We start from the raw sequence: 22459 nt of genomic DNA, 5'->3' as shown, positions 1-22459 counted from the left end.
ACACATTCTCAGGACCACCACAAATGCTTAATAAATATGAAATTCTCAGTAAAGATTTGTTGACTAAAACTGTAAGTGAATGAATGTTAGTAACATACACCACCCTCTCAAATAACGTCCCCTCCATTTAGCAGCAGCAGAGTGAGTGGATTTCTAGAAAGCTTTTGACATTCCTAGTGTAAATGAAACACAAATCAAGGAGGTGAATTTTTAAAGGAAATTTATCTCACTAGCCTGGCAACCCTGGCCAGCTTTTAAGTAAACTAAAACTATTAGGATAAAAAGGAAAACCATATGTGCAACCCCAAACCTTTCAGACATTCTTTAAAATTTTTATTTTAAGTAAATTCATCTAAATCTGCACAGGAGAGTAGCAATGGGAATTGTTAATTGACAGAGAAGTCACAGTTTTAAAATTCCATTGCTACAGTTTCTAAAATGAGGAGATTTAAATTGCCTTGTGGTTAAAGGAACTTTTAACTACACACAGACTTTTGCCTGTCCAGTCTCTAGCAGGCTGTTAATAAATTGGAAACTGCCCAGATTTCTACGGGGGAGGGAGGGGAGAGCAGCTGTAATCCTGAGTAATTCTCATCCTGGTCTGTGTGTTAGGAAAACTTGGTGGTGCTTTCCTTCCTGGGTTTTGGATCCAACCATTTAGCCAACTCCAACTAAGATCCCTTTCTCTAGGTCAAAATTTATTAGAACATTTCTTCTGGAGTGATTCCTAAGTCAAATCTTATTAAAATGTTACTAGAAACTACGAAACTTCTTTAAAGGTCTTCAAGAAAAACTCATTTCCTTTGCCTTAAAGGGCGGGGCGGGGCGCGGAGGGCACATCTCATATGCAACCCACTTTTTAAACCTTCTCATCTGTGAGACCCCGATGTCTCAGTAACACTTGCAACTTTCTCTGATGACTACAGCCCTTCAAGAAACTAGTGACAACTATTCGTTTCCCTTGGACTCCCCTTCATTCCTGAAGAAGTGGCATCAACATTGGAGAGCCGGGAGTCGACCAACAGGTGGTACACCGAGCGCTCTCTAGAAGGGAGTGTCGCCCGCCCTCGGGGCACTTCTCCGCGGCCGCGCGCTCTCGCGCCCCGGGAGCTGCGTGGGCTCTAGAGCCAAGGCCCCGGCCGTGGGGACCGGGCGAGCGCGCCCGGTTCACGTCGCCTCCACGCCCACCTCCTCCCGCTCTGCGTCCCCTCCCTTTGCCAAAGCTCAGACTCTCCGGGCCGCCCTTATTGTTGGCCGCGTCTGTCACTTTGTGGGCCGGGTGACATGAATGGATGGGCTAGACACACCTTCCAGCCTTCTAGAGAAAAAAAAGAAAAGTCCGGATCTGCATAGGGAGCGGGAGGGACTCCTCCGGCGCCCCCAGAGCCTACGCCGCGGGCCAGAGACACGCACAGCTCCCCCCTCCCACACTCACTCCTCCCATCCTTGGAAAAAAAAAAAAAAAAACCGCCCAACCCAAATAAATAATATCGTTCCGAGCCTGCCGGCGTCCTCGGTGCCCTCTCCTTCTTCCCGGGCTCAGCGCGCTCCAGTTCTGCGGAAGGCTGCGACCGGAGGCGGCGGCGCGGGCCCCGTGCGGGGCGCGAAGCAAGAAGCGGGCGCGCCCGCGGCCGCACTATGCTCCCCAGCGCCGTGGCGGCCCACGCCGGCGCGTACTGGGACGTGGTAGCGTCCTCCGCGCTCCTCAACTTCCCCACAGCGCCAGGCTTTGGCAACCTGGGCAAGAGTTTCCTGATCGAGAACTTGCTGCGGGCTGGGGGCGCCCCGCCGCACGGGCTGCAGCCACCCGCGCACCACGGCCCCGCGTCGGCTCTAGTCGCCGCCGCCGCCGCCACAGCCGCCCGCGCGCAGGTCCGGCCCCTGCCGGCCAGCCCCGTTCCCCTCAAGCTGTGCCCTGCGGCGGAACAAGTCAGCGCCCCCGGCGCGCCGTACGGCACGCGTTGGGCTTTTCAAGTGCTCAGCCCCTCGGCGGACGGCCCCAGGCTGCCGGGCCGGGCCCCGGCGGACCGAGACTGTACCTTCCAGCCTTCAGCCCCAGGTGAGCTAGCTCTTCCTTCCCCAGCCGCGCCCGGCGCCTCCTGCACCGCTGGACCGGGATCCGGGCGCTCCGCGGTGCGCCCTGCGTCAAGGGAGTCCCGACCCCAGCGCGCAGGAATCCGCTCTGGCCTGGGACCTTCTAGAGCTTCTCGAGCTTTAGCGGAGATGCCACTTCGGGGGTGAAGAAGGTACCACCACTGACTGCGACACCTCCCCTCCCCCATCCCATGCCACCCCTTTCCTCTCGGTCTCCTTTCAACAAGTGGTAGGGCTACCTTGATTTTCAGGCCTTTCCGGAGAAACCCTGAACGCACCTCATTGGGTTAGCGGGAAAGGGCAGCCCCAGTCCCCAAGATCTCTGGGCTCGCTGGACCAATTTCACGGGGTTTCCCAAGTTGAGCTTTTCTGCCCGCGGTCTGCTGTCCTGGAGGCCGCGCGACAGTAGCTCCCCGGGAAGTTTTTGGCAAGGAGAAGCTCTCGAGGCCCGCTTTGGGGGCTTTTTCTTCTCAAACTGTTGGCGATGTCCAGGAACGCTCGCAAAGATCTTTGGAAGCAGAGTTGCGCAAACTTTTGACTTTCCCCATTCTTAATATTTTGGATTACTAAGGCGCAAGGAAATCGCAAGGCCGACTTTTTCTTTGTGGTGAGCCGAAACAACTGAATTGGCACCTGGAATAGGAGATTCACCAATAAATAGGAATTTTCTAACCCAGAGAAAGGCAGTTTTGGTTTGTTTTCATTTTCGGATAAAATCCAAGTGGTATGATTGGGAAGAGGATGCGAACGGCTTAGTCAGATATTAGCTAAAGCGAATGGAGTGGCAGCCGAAATGGGCAGTGAGAAAAGGAAAGTCTCTTAGAAACTCAGAAGCTGAGATCCAATTGGATTAATTTTTTTTTCCGCTGCGTCCTTAGACGATCTTAACTCATTCTTTTAATCCCGATGGGTTTGTCCAGAATGACTAATAGACGCTTTTTCAGCAGATTCCATTGTCCCAGCAAACTGCCGGATCAAATTTATTGCTAATGGCTTTATAGAATTTAACATGTTTAGAACCTGTCCTGGTCTTTCAGTTTGAAATGGTTACTAACAGAATGGAACAAATATAATTATATGAGCATCGGTCTTATTCATATAGTGCAAAACCTAAACTCTAGGAAGACTTTTTTCATCTTGGGAAATGAACAATATAGAGTTAAAGGCAGGGTTTTTGTTCCTTGGAAATTTGGGCCACTCTGTTATTTCTGAAGTATTTGGAAAATTAGAAACGTATATAGCCGGCTCACCTAAGTAAGAGTTAGTAAATAATGTTGGGTCATGAAAAATAACATTTTCAAAAAGATTGGTGATTTGCATAACTTTTAGTGGTTTGGCATTGAGTTCATTGAAGTTATTTTTAAAGATTTTTAAATTGGTCCTGATTATGATTGGCTACTCAACCACTGAAATTTACTTAATTTTCACCTTTGTGCATTTTACAGATTAAATTTAAATAAACCAAATGCAAATCAAGCACAGATATTTCAATAACCGGAAAAGAATTTTGTGTATCTGTTTCATTAGAAATATTGCAATTATTGGGTAAAGGTACTCCTAACTACATTTTTAAAAATTTTGAAGGATATAATCATTCTTGTACACTTATTAAAGTGTCAAAATGCAAAAATGCTTTTTAGAATAAGAGAACAAGAATTTATATTTCCCTTTTAGGTGTTCTAATATAGTTTAAGCATATATTTTCCCAATATTTTACTTAGTTCTCATTGAAGGTATGATATTCTCCTGGGTTTTATTTGAACAAATAACTGATTATTTAAAAAAATATAGGAGTGCATTTAAGTTTTGAATCTAGAGAAGTATCTTAAGAAAATTAAAGCGCTCTCTATTTGTTCCTACAAATATGCTGCTTAAAACCAGCATTTACATTCATTTATCTTTGTAATTTGACACAGAATGTAGTTTTCTGAACATTGCCCTAGTTTTATTTAAGTGACAGATTTTTGTCCTACCGAATGTTGTGGGAATTCTTTTCTACGGTAGAATTATGAAGTTATAATGAGTACTGACAAGGTTACTATCACCTGAAAATTAGCTGACTGATGACATAATGATTGATGTTCTGTAGAGAATACAGAGGAGAGAGAACTACCATTTTTGGAAAGATAACAGGATTTCTTTATATTTCTTTCTGAAATGTCAGCAAATGACTGCTTCTGATCCTTCAGACACTTACTTTGGAGTGGACCAAAAAATGTTATCTTTAATCATTTCAGCATATTGACTACTTGCTTTTTTTTCTTTTTCAACCTTAACTCGTTGGGCGTACCAACACAAATGTCGAATGAAAAAAGCCCAGAGTTCTATTAATTGGTGTGTTGGTGAGCTACAGAACCATTTAACTAAAGGACTTCTGCCCCTGCATGCAATTTCTGCTTCATTATCTTTGTTACCCATTTTTAATTATACCACATATTTCATTCATGCAGCAGATGCTTATCAACTATCTCCCATGTGTCAGGCTCAGTCCTAGGCCACTGGGACAGTCAGTGCACAAAACAGATGACTGTCTCTGCCCTTGTGGAGCTTATATTCCACGTTCATACTGCTTTGTGGCTTACCAAGTATTTTCATAACTGTTAGCTACTTTAATCTTCCTAGTAGGCCAGTTTTTTTCCTACAGTGATTTACTTCACTTACCAATTTTGTTTTTGTCAGAAGTAACAGTGAAAACTTCTGTGGACTTGTGAAAAAGAAAAAAATTACCCTGTATCTTCGTATTCCTTATTTTAGTCTTTCATTGAATATCAGAAACTAGTGATAACCAATTACATGCTTTGCAATAATAAATCAATTGTGATTTTATGTCTGAGCCCAGAAGGAAAGAAATTGGCCTTCCCTGTTCATCTTGCTGAGGATCTGCAAGGTGGAGACAGTTAGACAGTAACAGGGATTTACAGGTAATAAATGAGAGGATGGCTCTCAGTGCTTCATTCCGGAAAAGTGATCTGAGTATTCCGAGTAGGAAAAAGATACTCTGTAGCTATATGTCATCAAGTGGTTTATATAGAGTAGTATAAAAACCTTAAAAATCAAAGGGCATTCCTCAAGGCTCTAGACCGGCACATTTAGTGCAATAGAAGGTAGTAAATAGTTTACCTTCAGGGTTGAATCTTTGGATCTGTTACAGTTTATTAGGGGAAACCAGGAGGTTTTGCAAGTAAATTAGAATCATCAGACAGCCTTCCTCAAAAGTTCATGTATGTCATTATTTGGTGACTATTGTGCTAGATTAAAATATTCACTTTTTTATATAAAAGAGAACTTTGAAATGTCAAAAGCTGAAAAATTTAAATTTATCTTGGTTATGTTACCAGATTTATTCAAAAATAAGTGGAGGGGCACCTGGGTGGCGCAGTCGGTTAAGCTTCTGCCTTTGGCTCTGGTCATGATCTTGGGGTCCTGGGATGGAGCCCTGCGTCGGGCTTTCTGTTCAGCGGGGAGCCTGCATCCACATCTCTCTCTGCCTGCCTCTCTGCCTACTTGTGATCTCTCTCTCTGTCAGATAAATAAATGGAATCTTTGAGGAAAAAAAAATAAGTGGAGATAGGCCTTGCTTTTTAATGACATTTGTTATTTTAAACATTAAAAAATTGACATAAAGATAATTTCCTGAATGTTATTTATTATTAAATCTACTTCTTAAAAGGATTAGAAAGCAATTGTTTCTTCTAGATAGGTGAGTCTTTTCTTTCTTTCTTTTTTAAATTTTGTCAAGGAAGTTTTACTATATACTATAGGAAAGGTACCAGATCCATGGCATTTTACTGACCCCTTGTTAGGATTCCTTCTTACCATTAATACTTAATGTGCGCTCTAGTTTTCTTGTCCACCTCCCAATTCCTGTTACTATTTACCTGTTAATCCATAATGCTGTCTTACATTAATTGCACTTAGTTTTGTCTATGCCTGCTTAAAGACTTTGTGATCTAATTTATTAAGCCAGAGTTTTTCACTTATTTTTGCTACCACTGTGCTTTAGATTTGTTCTGGCAAATTAAAATCACAGCATCTTAAATGTTGGTGATGCTGACCCTGAACCAGGGTGGAGAATGGAGATCCAGAGAAGGGTAAGGATGGACCCCATTCCAGTGGTTCCTTGCTCAGACCATCACCCCAACCATCCTTTGATGGAATTTGCAGATATTCTTACTTTGCCTGTTCTTACTACATGTACATATTTTTTCTATCTTCTTAACGTGTCTTTGGATTTATATTAACATATTAATAACTTAATACAGTTCATGAGAATCAGCTCTGAACAAACTGTTCTGTGTTCCCCAAGTTAATGAACTGCTTCAGATTCATGGAGAGATTTTTGCTGTGAAGAGAACCGACAGACTATAGACAGTCCCTTCCCTTCTAGTAGTGATTCAGTAAGCCACCCTCTTTACAGAATAATTCCTGAGTTGGAGCTACAGTGGCGTAGCAATTTATGTGCATTTAATTTGCCTCTGACTGTAGTACCTATCCCAATCCCAACCCCTAACATATGCTTCTCTACCTTCTCTACTCCACTTTAACAACAAGGAATCTCAGTCTGTTAACAGGATTGAAGCTATTGAGGTTTAATAATAAAACAGGAGTAAATGAGCAGGCAAGTAGGAACATTTTAGAACTTTCCCCTAAATTCCTATTGACTTAAGAGATCTGAGGGTTATTTTAAGAGGCACGATGGTTTGAATGCCCAGAAAATTGTGTACACATTTATGCATAAGTAAACATAGGATTCAGAGAGTTCAGAGTTATGTGCGGGAAGCCAAAGGATGCCATATGTTGTGGGCGAATTAAAAGGATTGTCGACAGTGATTTTATACACATTTATTTGCCATAAATGGGCTTCAGATATTGGTTGTCAACAGTGATTTTATATACATTTATTTGCCATAAATGGGCTTCAGATATTGGAACTGAAGCTGTGAATTAAATTCCATTGTATCACTTTCTGAGTGTGCCTCCTTCCTTCTGTTCTTGTGCCCACCAGAAAAAAGTCTCCTTTGCTTTAAGAAATCACTTTATGCTTAGGTTTGCTGCTGAATAATAGAAATGAGAGCAGCATGAAAGTAAGGGAAGCAATACAAGTAATAGATGTATTCATAATACTTCTAGATGTTTTGCTATGCAAGTTTTTACAGAAGTGAAATGTTCTTATCTTTAACATATTTAAACAAACGTGTCTTTAGGTTTGTGGGGGCTGGTAAGTATTTCATTTACACCTCACTCAGCCTGTTTTCACCACCCTGTTTCTGTTGTTGTTATGGTTTATGACTTTAAAATACTGTCTTATCATATCTTTCCTTTTCTTAAAGATTTTATTTATTAGGTAGAAAGAGAGAGGGCACAGGCACAGACAGGGGGAGAAGGAGAGGGAGAAGCAAGCTCCCCACTGAGCAGGGAGCCCAAAGCAGATTTCTACCCCACGACCCTGGGATCATGACCTGAGACAAAGGCAGACACTTAACTGACTGAGCCACTGGGTGCCCCTTATTATATCTTTCAGGGAACTTGATTTGTAGCTCTTAATACAATGTTTTTCTGCTTAGTCTTGGATTAACAGAGGTTTTAAATTATTTTTCCTAATTACAGTTTTTTTTTTAAATAGTGAAAGTACACAGTTTTTAAACCAGTTAAGAAGCATAAATTTTCATTTGAATATACCTGGAGTCTGTCAGGAATAAAAAGGCAAATTGGAAAAAGAAACAGTATGATTTTTATCTAGGAATGCTTGTTAGAATCCTTATTTAAGACTTCATTAGATCATGCTTTTCTATTTTACACTCTTTTAGTAAGAAATTGGATTTTTGCCTTAATGTATATTATGCTTACCAGACCCTTGTATATTTTATTCCAAAACATTTTATTTTACTTTCAGTAATGTTTCCACTTTTAATGAAATCTCTCCCTTTTATTCTTTTTAGCCTCCAGTCAGTACTTGATTTGGCAATGCTGAGTGATTCATCACTTTATATAAAGTCACCATAACTGATCCTATTTTTAATAGCATTATTCATTTTGTCAACCAGCTATTAGTTGGGAATATTTCAGGGGCACATTTTTGTGAGCTATGTGAACAGTAAACTGAAGGCACTAAAATTCTCTCTGAAGTCAAAGATCAAAAAGCCTCTGAAGCTTTTAGACTTTTGTTTCAGAACAAAAGCATCTGGGGAAAGGAAAGAAAAAAAACTTCACATCTTTTTCTATATTACTGAATACTTAATTGACTTCTTGATTATCGATATTCCAATGATGAATTGGGTTTTTCACTCTTCTTTCACGTTTAGTCACCTTGCCATAACAACCTTAATTTTATTAACTCAAAGTGGCTGTCAGAAATAAAATATGCGATATATGATACATTTTTACCAGTCCTTTTGGTAAGACTCAAAATTTCTTGTTCTTTAGAATGTTAAATTTCTGACAACTTTTAAAATTAAAATATGTGGAGGAGCCTGGTTGACTCAGTTGGTTAAGTGTCTCACTCTTGATTTTGGTTCAGGTCACGGTCCCAGGAACATGAGATGGAGCCTGCTTAGGATTCTGTCTTTTTCCCTCTGTTTGTCCCACCCCACTCTCACATGCCAAGTGTACTCTCTCTACTCTGAAAAAAAAAATTAAAATATGTGAAGGTGTTAGGTTATTCTTTGAAGAGGTTTTTGTACATTAAAAGAATAAAAACCATGATTGGTGCCATATTTCTTAAAGAGACTATCCTAGAGCTGGATTGAGTTTAGATGTATTGAACCAATTCTATAGTTACATTGGATCTGAAACCAAAAGACAGTACTTTTTATTTTTTATTTATTTATTTTTTAAAAGATTATTTATTTATTTATTTATTTGACAGACAGAGATCACAAGTAGGCAGAAAGGCAGGCCGATAGAGAGGAGGAAGCAGGCTCCCTGCTGAGCAGAAAGCCTGATGCGGGGCTCGATCCCAGGACCCTGGGATCATGACCTGAGCCGAAGGCAGAGGCTTTAACCCACTGAGTCACCCAGGCGCCCCAAAACAATACCTTTTAAAGCAGGAAAAGAGTCAGTCCTATTTCTTTATGTACTTTCTGTAGGTGCTTTTGCATCACACATTGAATAGTTGCAACAGAGACCTCTGGCTGCAAAGCCTAAAGTATTTTTTTTTAAAGATTTTATTTATTTATTTGACAGAGATCACAAGTAGTCAGAGAGAGAGAGAGAGAGAGAGGAGGAAGCAGGCTCCCTGCCGAGCAGAGAGCAGAGAGCCCGACGCGGGACTCGATCCCAGGATCCCGAGATCATGACCTGAGCTGAAGGCAGCGGCCCTACCCACTGAGCCACCCAGGCGCCCCAAGCCTAAAGTATTTTTTAAAGTAAAATTTGCCAACAGTTCCTCCAAAGCAAAAATGGCAAGTTGAGTAAATTTAACAATACAGTGTTATGAGCTGATTTTAGCAGCATTTCCATAATTTTAAAGCCTAGATTCATGTCTAAGGTCTTTATATTATTGCTTATATAATTATAATTCACAGAAGCTCCTTGAGCTTCTGTTTCCTCATTTCATAATAAGAACAGAGATTACAGTCAGCATCTGACTTTCAAACACATACTGCAAAAGCCCCCTGACAACATACAGGGAAAGATCTGAAAGTCTCCTTCCCACCATTTCTCCACAGGCAAAATGTTGGGGAAAAAAAAGGGGAATTACTGTGTAAAAAGCCATCTCAAAGCTTAGAAGCTTAAAGGAACAATTCGTTATTTTCTCTCACAGTCCCGTGGGTTGACTGGGCTCTGCTGGGTAGTTCTCTCTTAGAATCTCATTACAGCTAGATGGCAGCCAGAACTGTGGTCTTCTAAAGACCCAGCTGGGCTGGATGTCCAAAACAGCTTCACACATGGCTGAAGCTGTTCCAGCAGTCCACACTTGGACTTTCCAAGTGTCTTGAACTTCTAATAGCATAACGCTTGGGTTATGAAAGGGAGGGTTTTAAGAGCAAACACTCTAAAAACCCCAAGAGTGGCTGCAAGAATCCTTGTGGCCTAGGTATTAAAGTTCTAGAATGACATTTCTTCCTTAGCCTTCTGTGAAACAAGGCAGCAGGGTCATCCCAAATAAAAGGCAAGGGGAAATCGAGATCTTACCTCTCAGGGGAAGGAATGTCAAATAATTTATAGCCATTTAAAATCTGCTACAGGGTGAAATCAGGGTAACAATCAGATAAAACTCTGGCCAGGGTTGTCTCTTGCTGGAGTAGATCAGTGCAAGGATTAGTCACACAGGGTGATATAGCTTGGGGCTCAAGGAGTCTCCATTAGGGCTTCTAGAATTGGAGAGCTACCCATTCTATTCTGTTATGCTATTCTCTCCTGGGATGTTGACTTTATAATAAAAAGAGCAATGGTTTTCCTCAGATTTGTCAGCACTGCTATGGAGACGCCTTGAAGGGAGAGGTAGCAGAGGTAGTGAACATATTTGATGATTGCAATGAACTGGACCCCCACAGCTTGAGAGGAAGCAAGATCTGCTCACCTGCTGGTGCAGTGTCCAAACAAAGGGGTGCCATCACCTATTCTTATTCCTGCAGTGGGACCCTTCCACGTAGCCTTACCGTGCTCCACCACATTGCACCCAGTACTGCCAGGTAAATTTTCCCAAAACAGAGCTTTGTCATATCGCCAAGCTACTCAGGGAAACCTTCTTTATACCCAACTGATGGTCAAATCAAATAGAAATACTCTGTTCTCCCAACACCTTCATTCCATCAGCAACATTTCGGTTCTCCAACTACATTCCTTAGAGTTCAGTCTTTGGGCCTAGTGCCAGCAGTGGGGCAGGTCTTCTTCACCTGCCCCATGTGCTCCTCCTCAACCTCCCCGCCCCCGCTCAACTGCCTTTTGTTCTTGCCACCTTTCCATGTTGGAATGCCTTCTTTCTCATCTTTTGCAGTTCTAGATACCTTCCAAATCAAGGTGTGGATTAAGATGTTGTTCCTGATTAAAGCCTTCCTGGACAAAGCCTTCTTAACAATAATCTTTTCTTTTTACTTCTCTATTTCAGTGGAAGTCTTGACCATGCTGCTTCTTTTCATACGTTGTCTCACAGTTGATCTCAAATTGCATAATAATGGCAGGAGTAAAGGCTAACATGTATAGAGTGCCTGCTGTGTCAGACATTGTTTTGTGTTCTTTTCAGTGTTTCCATCCTGGCGATGCATTGTAATGACCTGTGCAGCATTTGAAACAATGCTGTGCTAACGAGCCCACCCTTAGCCAGTGTGATTTAACCCCATTGGTGTGTGACCTGGGCATCTGTATCTTTGAAAGCACTCCAGTTAATTCTAGTGTGTATTCAGGGTTGAGAACCAATGGTTAGGAAAACGCACCATACGAATTTTTTCAAGCCTCTCTTTCTCAGGGAATGCTTCAGATTTTACAGAACAAAATTGACTTTGGAGAAAAGAAAAATTTGCATTTCATTTCTCTGACCTGCAGATATAAATCTATAAGTAAAGAAACACTAAATAGAAATTCTTGTAGAGAAGGAAACTGTTTCTTTTTCATCTTTGTAATCCCAGTACATAGTACACTGTGTGGCACTCGATAGAGATGCAATAAATACTATTTGCACAGAATTAAAAGGATAGAATCAGACAAGTAGACACTACACTTGATTTATCTTCTCATAGCTGTACCAGAACATTAGACCTTTGTTTTTCTGTGTCTGAAATACTCATTGAGGAAAAAAATGTAGACTTCTGTTGTTTTCTGATGAGCAGGAAGATAAAGGATGAATTTACTTAACTTGCTTTCCCTTGTGACTGAAAGCAAATTTGCATGTGGATCACATAAATGAATTCCTTTCAGGTTGTGTGATAAAATAAATCACACCTCATTAGGTAAGTGATATTTCTTAGGTCTTACTACTCTGGGCATCTGGTTGCCATTCTTTGGAGTCTTGTTTTTGGGTCCACTCTATTCCAAATGTGTATTCTTTTCAGGTCACAAATTTAGATTTCTTTATTTCTGGTGCCCATGTACCAGGCACTTAAAGAAGGTTATTTAAAACCATTTTTAAAAAATTATTTAATTCCCTGTTATTTCCTAGAGGTATGTTTTGACCCTTTGATTGCCTTATTAAGACATCTTGGAACCTTTTCTCATTTCTCCTCATCTTTAAAAGGTGCTGCCAACTGGCATAGCACTGCAGTGGACTCAAAATTTATTTGAAAGTTTTATTAGTGGTCTTTAGTATTCTTTCTTTGAAACATCAACTCAAGTCAGTTTGTACCACAGTTTTGCATGGACAATAAAAAGAATGTGGTTTCACCCTTTTTAAAGTACCCATTGTTGTTCTCCATCAGTAAAAGAAAAGTGAAAATAATAACAGAGAAGCAATTTAAAAATTATTGCTTGCTTTCTAGACAACAGAATTTTCGAGATAATTTCTCTGTAGTTAGGCTTGTAATTGTTCTTGGCTATGAGATGCTTGTATCACAGAACCATCTCGTTAAGTTTGGAAAGAAATCAGGCCAGTTCACGGTTAAGTTGGCTCTAAGTTCCCACCTTAATTAAATATGCAGAAGAGTTAATAGATATTTTGATTCTGTGGCTTCAGTTAAGTCAGAACAACTGATTAAGAAGTGAAAAGTCCATGAGGTTTTCTGTAAGTGATTTTCGTCATTTGGATTCAGACAGTTCAGTTCCAAGAATTTTAAGTGATTTGTTTGTGACTTGTAGCAGATTCCTACAGAAACTGGAAGCTAGTTTTGTCAGTGGAATACAAAACTCTGAGTATCCTGAAACGTTGTGCTGACAGAACCTAACATCATGCTGTAGCACCTGACAGTGTGCGTTCCGTTCCCCCCTCCACCCCCACACGAAAGGCCATTTGTTTTTCTTTTATGGAAAGCTTGGGAGATGCGTCCATTTTCTGGGTTCCAACTCTTAGGAATAATTGGCAGTCTCTGCGTGAAATCCCTATCTTTCCTGGCTAATGACTAAATATGCTATCATATTTATGTTTCTCTTGTCCTTTTTAAAAAATTTGCTGACACATGCCTGAGTGGTAGAGGTTCTGAGGCTGAATGGTAATGAATGAATGAGATAGCGTGTGTTAAATTCATAGCTAGTCCAGTGCCCGGTGTATAGTAGACACTCCTTAAATATTATTGTCATAAATATTATTCAGTAAACTCGTGATGAATTGTTCCCAATATGATCAGTGATAAAATGACTGTATTTAGATTGCACTGATGGGCTTTGAAATGCATATCATCCAGGATGAAATTCCCGTGTTCTGCCTTTTTTAGAGCATTTTCAGAGTAGTTCTTAATGGCTTACAAAAGTTTTAACAGGTCTGTTAACTTGTTGCTTTGTTTTTATCACAAATAAGTTTCTTTGTTTGTTCATTGCTTTAAAAAGCATGAGGTTTATAAAAATTTTAAAGTGTAATATATATTTCTAAATGCATTTCATTGTTTATTTTATTATTATTGTTTTTTTACATTTCATTGTTTTAAATCTCATTTCCTCATACCATTCGACACCCCTGCAATCACATGGTCAGCTGGATTAACATTTGACTTATGTCAGTTTGTAGGCACATGTTAAAAAAAAAATGGAGCACTTAATTGGAATTTCACAGCAATTTTCACATAAGCCAGTTTAAACAAGGTGTATTTATGTATGGGAATCAGGAATGAACTAATCTGTGTAAATATATGTATGTCAAAGAGTTGATTTAAAATGAAGAAATTCTACACAATGGAACCTGAAGCTTGGTCATGTAACGTGTGGTTCCGTAGCCACAAGAGTTTATTACGGTAGATAACATGTCATTTTGATTACAGCTTTCCTCCATTAAGATAAGGTAATATATAGTAATAAACTATTCAGTGCAAACATTTTATGGTTAAACTTAACACTAAGATCATATATCTCAAAGCTTCATTTATCACAAATGAATTTAATTGATCACATGTCTCAAATGAACCATTCATTTTTTTAAAATCTTTTAGCTTTCTATTTTTAGGGCCATAGGGTTAGTCTGAGAAACATTTTGGCTAGAATGGTAAAACTTGTACATTTTGCATGATTATTGTAATAGTATCACTAGTGTACTTACTTTCTACACTTTATTAAGTACAAATATTTTTTTCATGTGTGTTTTTCCAGCTATTGTTATAAATGTTTCCTTGTATGCACGTAAATACAGCATTGCATTTTGTGACAAACAGCACAATTGCCATTACTTAATTATCTGTGGAATGTTTCTTTTGGGGGTGAAATAAGTTAACAGAAATGCTTGAGAATAAACATAATGTGACAAAGCTTATACATAAAAATATATTTTTATTTTTCAATGTACTTATAGTCCAAGAATAATGAAAAATGTAACTGCCTAAATAAGCCATTTTCTTGTAATATAAGATGTTAAATTAAGAAGAAATGATTTGTCATTTCTTCGATGGTTTTATAGTCAATATTAGAATGACTTATGATAACAGTGAAATTAAAAAAAATGTTTTATAGGCTGCCTGGGTGGCTCATTCAGTGGAGCGTGCAATTCTCGATCTCAGGGTCGTGAGTTCAAACCCCACATTGGGGATAGAGCATATTAAAAAAAAAATCAGAAAAAAAGTTTTATAGTACTTTTGAACACCAAAATGGATTTCCTTTTCATACTTTGCTTAATTGCTATATTTTCAAAATGCCATTTTTTATAAGATTTTATTTTCACATAATCTCTCTACTCAGTGTGGGGCTCAAACTTACAACTCCAAGATCAGGAGCCGTACGTGCCACTGACTGAGCCTGCTGTGTATATTTGGAAATGTTATTCAGACAAACATTTTATTATTTGAAAACTTGGATATTAAAAAACTGAGAACATTAATATTGGCAACTTTCCATTATATTATGATTTATGGTTAATTTGCAATTTGAAGGCATTAAGAACCTAAATTCTTGTTGGGCAATACACTTATTTTGACATACCTTCAAAAATATTGGCAAAAATAAATACGTGCTTATCAATTGGTTAAAATACAAGTCTGAAATTACTGTGTTCTTGAAAAACCTATGTCTTCGTATCAAAATAATACTCACTAAATATGACTAAGAAAAAAGTTGCCATTGAATATGTAGCGAGAGTGATAAAAATATTTATTTTCAAGTGGACAGTAGAGATAAAGGGCATTGTATCACCACAGATCATTCTCTTGGATAGTGTTGCTCTGGGGTATTTTAAATAAAAGAATACATGCTACGTATAATTATGACAACACAGAAAATTAACTATTATGTTTGGTTTTGAACCATTGATTATTTCCAACACATCTTCCAAATCTTGATTAAACTCTTCGGCAATCTCTTTGGGTGATAAAGGCTACTTTAGAATGACCTTATTTTCAGTAAAAGTTATAACTAACTAAGTAAAGGCTTAGGAAATGAAATGTTTTACTCATTGGCTTTGGGGAAACTGGAATTTTGAATATTGTCTAAAAGAAATGGCTCATCCATGAGATCAATGCTTTCTCCACAGCGTCTTCCAAGCCTTTTTTCCTGAGTGCCCCTCCATTCTGCTCGGCATGCTGCGGTGGGTCCTGTCGGCGCCCTGCATCCCCCACTGCTTTTGCAAGTAAGTTTTTATGCTTCATCAGCAATGCCTCAGTTATTCTGTAAACCAAAGCAGCAGGATTTAATGTGCTCTGGAAAACTAATTGGTAATGCAATGGCAAGGAGCTAAATCCTCACTAAAAAAATCACAGCGATCCTATTCAGGAGGTTTCCAGAGATTTATCAGACCTCAGCACACTGAGCAATTGTGAGCAGTTTCTAATGGCATTGAAACCCAGGGCTGACACACCAAGGAAAGTGACTTGTTTTCCATTCGATATAAAAGATCTCAGAGGGACCAGTTTGGCTCTTTCTGAAACATGTAGCAATACTCATTTAGAGAAGAAAAAAGAAAGGAAGGAAGGCTAAGAAATTGTGCTGTCTGAAATTTCCATTCAGCTTAAAATGTGACACAGAAAGTCACTGGATGTCCGTAGAAAATAGTTAAAATTGTCCAGGTTGTAAAAGGAGACAAATACCTCCTCTTTATGATCTTGAAGGAAAGTAGCCAGAGTTGTAGGAAACATTTTCAAGAGAACTCTTTCTTGAACATTACAAAATTTAAACATTGTCCAGTGGTGAAGTGAGAATGACAACTTTGAAAAACTTTCAGAGCACACATGCACACACACACTCACATAGCCAAAGAAAACAATGTCAAACAAAAAAGAAATAAAGTTCACCTTGATCTTGAGATTTCTAGGTAAAATAAGAATTTGTAACCAGAGAATCTGAGCTTATGAAAAAGGAGTCCAGTAAAGGGGCACATTTATTTCAGGTGCCCAAGAGGAAACATTTATTCAGGCTAGCCCCTCCATCAGGTGAAAAGTGAAATCGGAGTTGAGTCAGGCTGAAGTAGAGAGCTCTATCACGGTTGAATTCAGGTCCCTGCTGCCTCTCGGTTAATGTGTTTTATGAATGTTTCAGGAGAGCAGTTGCTCAACAGAATGATTCCTGACAAGTGAGGCAGCAAATGCTGGCCGTTTAATGAGCTACAGGCCTCTGAGCATCTCTTTAGGGGGCCGATACTTTCCCACAGAGCATTTTACATGGCAGGGACCCAGCCACAATGGGTGACAGACCCGTGACCAATCGTCACTTTCACTTGACTCATCCACACGCGACCTCACCACGATTTTTCACTGTGCAGATGAACTTTAGGAGCCATTTCACATGGAAAAGCCTCGGGCAAGGGTCAGTTGCCCTTTTGTATGGTCATAAAGCGAGGCTCTGTGTGTCCATCTTTTCTCCTGTCTCACATTCCGAGTGAATTTCTGGACACCATTTAAAGCACTTGACTGAAAAATAAAGCAGTGAATGAAACTGACTTTTATAGACTCATTCTAGCTCATCTTCCCATATAACCCTGTCCACCTGAAAAGGGATTTAGTGGATGATCTGAGTGTACACAGGACTTGCTGAATACATAGGGTCCATTATCAACTCTGGGGATTGTTTATTAACCAGGACTGATACACCACTATTTTGGAAGTGACCTATTAATTGTCCATTTAACTAGAATGTATTGATTCACATAGAAAAATAGAAACCGTGACTAAACCTTTTACTCGCTCCTTCAAGGTGGTCTCCTATGAGGGCAGCTGAAAAGTGTCGTGCAAATTAAGGACACATTTGTCACCATAGATTAGAGTATCAGGAAAAGGCTGTTGGAGTGGAGACTTAAGTCCAAGAGACCTGACACTGTGGTGTCGTGGCATGTCTGGAATTAAATCTTTGGTGTCGCAGCCCCACGGTAGAGATTGAAAGAGATCCCATACCCTGTTTTGGTTACTCTACCTTGACAGAATACTGGACTTCCGTTTTAAAGAACCTCTAGCAGTGTAGGTTAGGTAAGTGGAAATGGACAAAAAAAATCCCATGTAATAGGTGGACATTCATGTGTGTATACATGTATAGGTTTATTCATTTTATAGCAGTGTTTTTGTAAGAGTGTCCAAGCCCTAAATGTATGCTATTGCCTGGGCCAGTTTGATCCATAGAGCACATAAAAGTAATTCTAAAAGGCATTTCCTGGAGAGTGTCACCTTGTCACTTGCTTGAAAAATTACTTTAAGAAAGATTTGTTTTCCTCCATCTCCCTCTGGGTTCTTCCCACTTTGTGCCTTTGGCATAAACGTTGTAAATTGTGGTGTCTCTCCCTAGAGGCTTATAAAGTCCCATGTTTATCTTTCTTAATTCAGTAAAACATACAAGGGGTAAATCAGCACAGCTCAGATCAAGCATAGAGAATGCTGTACTTGGTCTGTCTCCATTTCTGAAGTTGGCATTTTAAAACTCGTTAGAGATGCCACAAGTGTTTTTAATGAACTTTGTTGTCTCATTAGTTATAAATCTGAAATGAATTTTTTATTTTTTATTTATAATGTTCATCGTATTTACAGCAAATGATAATGAAATGGTGGATTTATGCTGTCAATAAAGAGTTTTACATAAATAATCATGATACCAAGGAGCGTTAATAAAGCTGACATCTGCATAGTGCTCTTTATTATTAAAAGCATTTACTAGATTTTCTCTTCTTCCTCTTTGTTTAATAATAAGAACAATTTTTACACCCAAGCATTAACATTTTTTTCCATTGCATAGGAGAAGGAAAATGAACTGTCCAAGTAATCTAGTATTAAATTTCAGCCAAAATGTGCTGACATGTGTGGACAGCCAAAATCAAGGTTTATACTAAACATTTTAATGAGCAATGAAGTCTGAAAAGCATAGAATCAGATCAACAGGTTCATAGCTAGCAAGTAAAATATCATTTTGACTCTTTTAACATGATTCACTTGTATAAAATTGATTTCATTTTTCTTGTTAACCTTTTAGATTTATGATTAACTTGTTGTTGCAATGTGGAAACAATCATTCCTCTAGTGCCCTTCTCACGTATAATAAATGGTTTAATAGGCTCTTTAAGCACAGCCCTGACAGTGGGAAAAAATTAAAAGGCAGTGGTAAAAGTTCTCCCCTCCCCCAAAGCAGTGGAAGGAAAATCTTTGATATTACAGCCATGAGGTTCTTTTCAAAATCACACATTTCTCAGCCAAGATGAAATAGAAAGTCATGGAAATTATGCGGAGAATGACCTTTGAAAAAAAAAAAAAAAGACCTGAAAAGGTACAGGAGTCTTAATTATGTAGAATGGCTAATTGAATTAATCAGATAATTATTTCATTTTGTCTTTGAGTACCCAACTTGAATGTAATCCTTCAAAAATGTTACGCATTAAAAGACAAAGTTTAAATTTAGAGTAACGTTGTGAAAATACGAGCAGGGAAATATTCTTCTGGGACAAACTGCTCTGCCTTTTCCTTGGGAGATTTTGAAGTTATATTGTACACTGTAAGATCATGTTACTCTTTTCTCTTCCTTGCTAAAACTTAGAGGAACATTATACACTCTCCAAATTTGCATTTAGGATTTTTGTTGAAGGCCGCAGGGAAGGGCTGTTACTTTTATTGCTGATAGGTTGGTCTGGTGAATGTCACTATCAAAGATAGGCAATGCTCTGGTGAGTATTCTTGGCACTGGACCTGGCTTGTGTTCTCTTTCACTGTTCTCAGCTGGAGTGATGGGTGCCCAGAGAGAACTGACAAGACCTACGGCAGTCCTTCTGTAAGGATTTATCATTAGCACTCTAAGATCTTCAGAGGGATGCAGCATTTTGTGCTGCTAGAGAAAGAAGCAAGATTATTTTGTTGAAAATATAATCAGGTTTGTGCAGTAAGTTGAATACAGGTTTTGACTTCTCAATAGTGAAGGGAGGGGTGTTCCAGAGATAAATGACACTCAGTCAACCAGGAAGAATTGTTTAGAGGAGTCAGAGACTCAAAGACAATAGATTTTCCAAGTTGATGGCTCTATTCAACAGTGTCTGCAGAGGCAGTGAACATATTTGAGTAACTTTCCAGGAACGAGTTCCCTTTCTCCCCAGATGTGTTCTTAAGTAGTAGAAGATGGAGGATGGAAAGCAGAGCTACTTAGTGATATAGGGTGCCTGTTCCTGATCTTGTCTACAGCCCTTGCCTAAACATAATGTGACATCTAATGGGGCAGCTGATAAAGTCCTGATTTGAGATTCCCCCCAAAACGTGCATGAGTGCATAACAGAGTGACAGAATTGGCTGAACAGAACAAAGAAGGAAAGGGTTGTACTCTTAGCTCACTATGTGTCTACAGAATGATCTGGGGATGTTGGATTATGCTTTTAGAACTATAATACTCAGAGCAAGGGAGATAAGAGTCCTACTAGTCTCTGTAATGGTCAGACAACCTATACCTGCTCAGTTCTGGAGCCCCACTTTAAAAGGCACAGTGAGCCCATTTGCCTATAAAGGTCAGGTCAGGAATAGTCCGCAGCTAAAATGGTGAAAAGTCTCTATGCCTGGTCATGAATTTTCTAAAGTGAGTGAGTATGTTTGTCCTGGAGAAGAGAAATAATAGGGAGAACCTGAGCGTTATCTTCAAATTAGATATGCTGCATTCAGTATAGATTTAAAGGAGAGACATGGAGCCAATGAGTGGAGTTTAATGGAAATTGAATTTGGACTTAATATTAGGGGAAGATTTTTAGCAAATTAATATGGTTATAATATATGCTCCTGAAATATTATAGCATTCCCAAATACTATATTATATAGAGAATGGAAGGTAGACTTCTAGTTTAAATGGGGCAAGCCAGGGAAGTTCTATATCTTCTCTCTCCACGCCTCAAATCCGCAGGAATGATATAAAATACACACACACACACACACACTACATCCTCACACGTGAAAATATGAAGGGGTCCATTAATTTATCTTGTGTTCTATTCCTCTGTTGCTCCCCACCTCTCTCCACCCAACAGTGTCATTTACACACAGCACGACTCCAGCTGGAGCACCCGTCGCCAGCCCCATTTCATGCAGGGGCTCCCTGGAGGATGGTGCATGGGGCCATCTCAGCCCTCAGGGAATCATGCTTTTGAAACTTTTCTATCCTCTGTCTCTCTGCCACTTTAATGGGATTCTTCCTACCTCCCGACCTCTTTGCCTACTTACAACTCTGACAGTCTTCGGTATAATTATAAAGAGGATTGGTGGACTTCACTCTTCCTTTTTATGTGACTCAAAGGCACAACTTAACTTTTCGGAGCCTTAGCTTTTTCCTAGGGAAAGTGGAGGAGATAGTACCTCGCTCTGGGGGTTGTTGTAAGGAAGACATGCCATGCTGCAGGGAGTGGCCACAAACCGTAACACCTGCTGAGCCCCATAAAAAAAAAATATATATATATATATATAAATATATATGAATATATGTATATATATATGTGTGTGTATGGAGGCCACGGGACAGAATCATCATCATCATCATCATTGTCATCATCATCATCACCATCATGCTCCCAAATTGGTAGGGTCTATAGCACCTTGAATTGGTGGTCCTGGCCTTTAAAGCCTCTTTTCTACATGTCTTAAATTCTGTATCTGTTTATGTTTATTTTTATACTACTCACTTGTTTATTTTTTGTCACCTGGAAGTTTCTATACAAGTCAGAGATGTGTCATGAGTTTAGGCGTAGTCAGAGGTGTTTGTTGCTGATAACGTAATAGTTTCTGAGAGAATTTTGAGTCACCAACAAGTTCTTGAAGTCCTTGTGTTTGTTTTGTAGGTGTGGATGTGAGCACATATTAGATTTAGAAGGTATGGAAGTGGTGTAGGTTCCTCAGTACACTTTATTTTTTTTTAAGATTTATTTATTTATTTATTTATTTAGAGAGGGAGAGAGGGAGAGAGGGAGGGAGGAAGGGAGAGAAAGTACACAAGCAGGTAGAGGGGCAAGAGGAGAGGGAGAGAATTCTCAAGCAGACTCCCTGCCAACCTGGAGCCCAGCGTGGGTCTCAATCCCAGGACCCTGAGATCATGACCTGAGCCTAAAATCAGGTTGGAGCACACTTTATGGACTGAACCACCCAGGTGCCCCCTCAGTGTGGTTTATGGTTAGATCCAAAGACAGCCCATAAAAGACCATGGGGGAGAGATGGAGAGGAGCATCCATAGTAAAACTAGCATCTTCCCAACTTTTCACAGGAACCTAAGGCTCGTCACCTTGGGAAAACCAGCATGATGTGCATATTGACAGCAGTGCTAAGAGGAACAGTAACTAGAAAAGAATATGGTAGTCTTTATCTTTGCCATATTCGTTTGCTTGTCATTGCTCATATCCGTGCTCATTTTCAGGCACTGAAACCTGAGGGTCCCAGACCCAAGAATTAACCCTTTGGCCATCATAACCATTTTAGTCTCTCTTTCAAGACTGAGGTCTACTTTGGGTCCACGATTTTCAAATGTTAGTATTTATCACATTAGTGAGAGTAATTTGTTTGTAGATTGTCCTCAAAGGGAAACTTCTTTCTCTTTACTTAAAAATAGCTCCATAGGAAAACTTATGAGTTTCTTTAAAAGTTTTAGGGATATTTAGGGGTACCTGAATATATATCTATGGTGGCTCGGTCAGTTAAGTGTCTACCTTCATTTCAGGTCATGATCCCAGGGTCTTGGGATTGAGATCCACTTCAGGCTCCCTGCTTAGTGGAGGGCCTGCTTCTCCCTCTCCCTCTGCCTGCTGCTCTCCCTGCTTGTGTACTCTCTCTCTGTAAAATAAATAAATAAAATATTTTTAAAAAAGTTTTAGGGTTCTTTTAATGTGTTACCCCATTGTTTTATTTAAACTTGTAGGTCTTAGTGAAGAAGGGTCTAGGAT

The 22459-nt window shown here is 39.6% G+C and overlaps 1 protein-coding gene across 2 annotated transcripts in view; it reads left to right on the top strand.

The window, feature by feature from the left end:
* Positions 1 to 1426: 1426 nt before the first annotated feature.
* Positions 1427 to 22459, top strand: part of DBX2 (developing brain homeobox 2) — a 34585-nt gene continuing 13552 nt past the window's right edge. For both annotated transcript variants that reach the window (XR_004286923.1, XM_032347958.1), the window contains exons 1-2: positions 1427 to 2059; positions 15629 to 15724. Coding sequence is in view for 1 of the 2 variants with exons in the window: in XM_032347958.1 (XP_032203849.1) it covers positions 1639 to 2059; positions 15629 to 15724 (517 nt within the window). In the remaining variant the exon portion in view is untranslated. The remainder of the gene's footprint in view (positions 2060 to 15628; positions 15725 to 22459) is intronic.

Source organism: Mustela erminea, chromosome 6 (assembly GCF_009829155.1).
Source record: "Mustela erminea isolate mMusErm1 chromosome 6, mMusErm1.Pri, whole genome shotgun sequence".
NCBI classification, from domain to species: Eukaryota; Metazoa; Chordata; class Mammalia; order Carnivora; family Mustelidae; genus Mustela; species Mustela erminea.
Note: the sequence above shows the minus strand (reverse complement) of the source record. Positions and strands in the feature narration are given on the sequence as shown.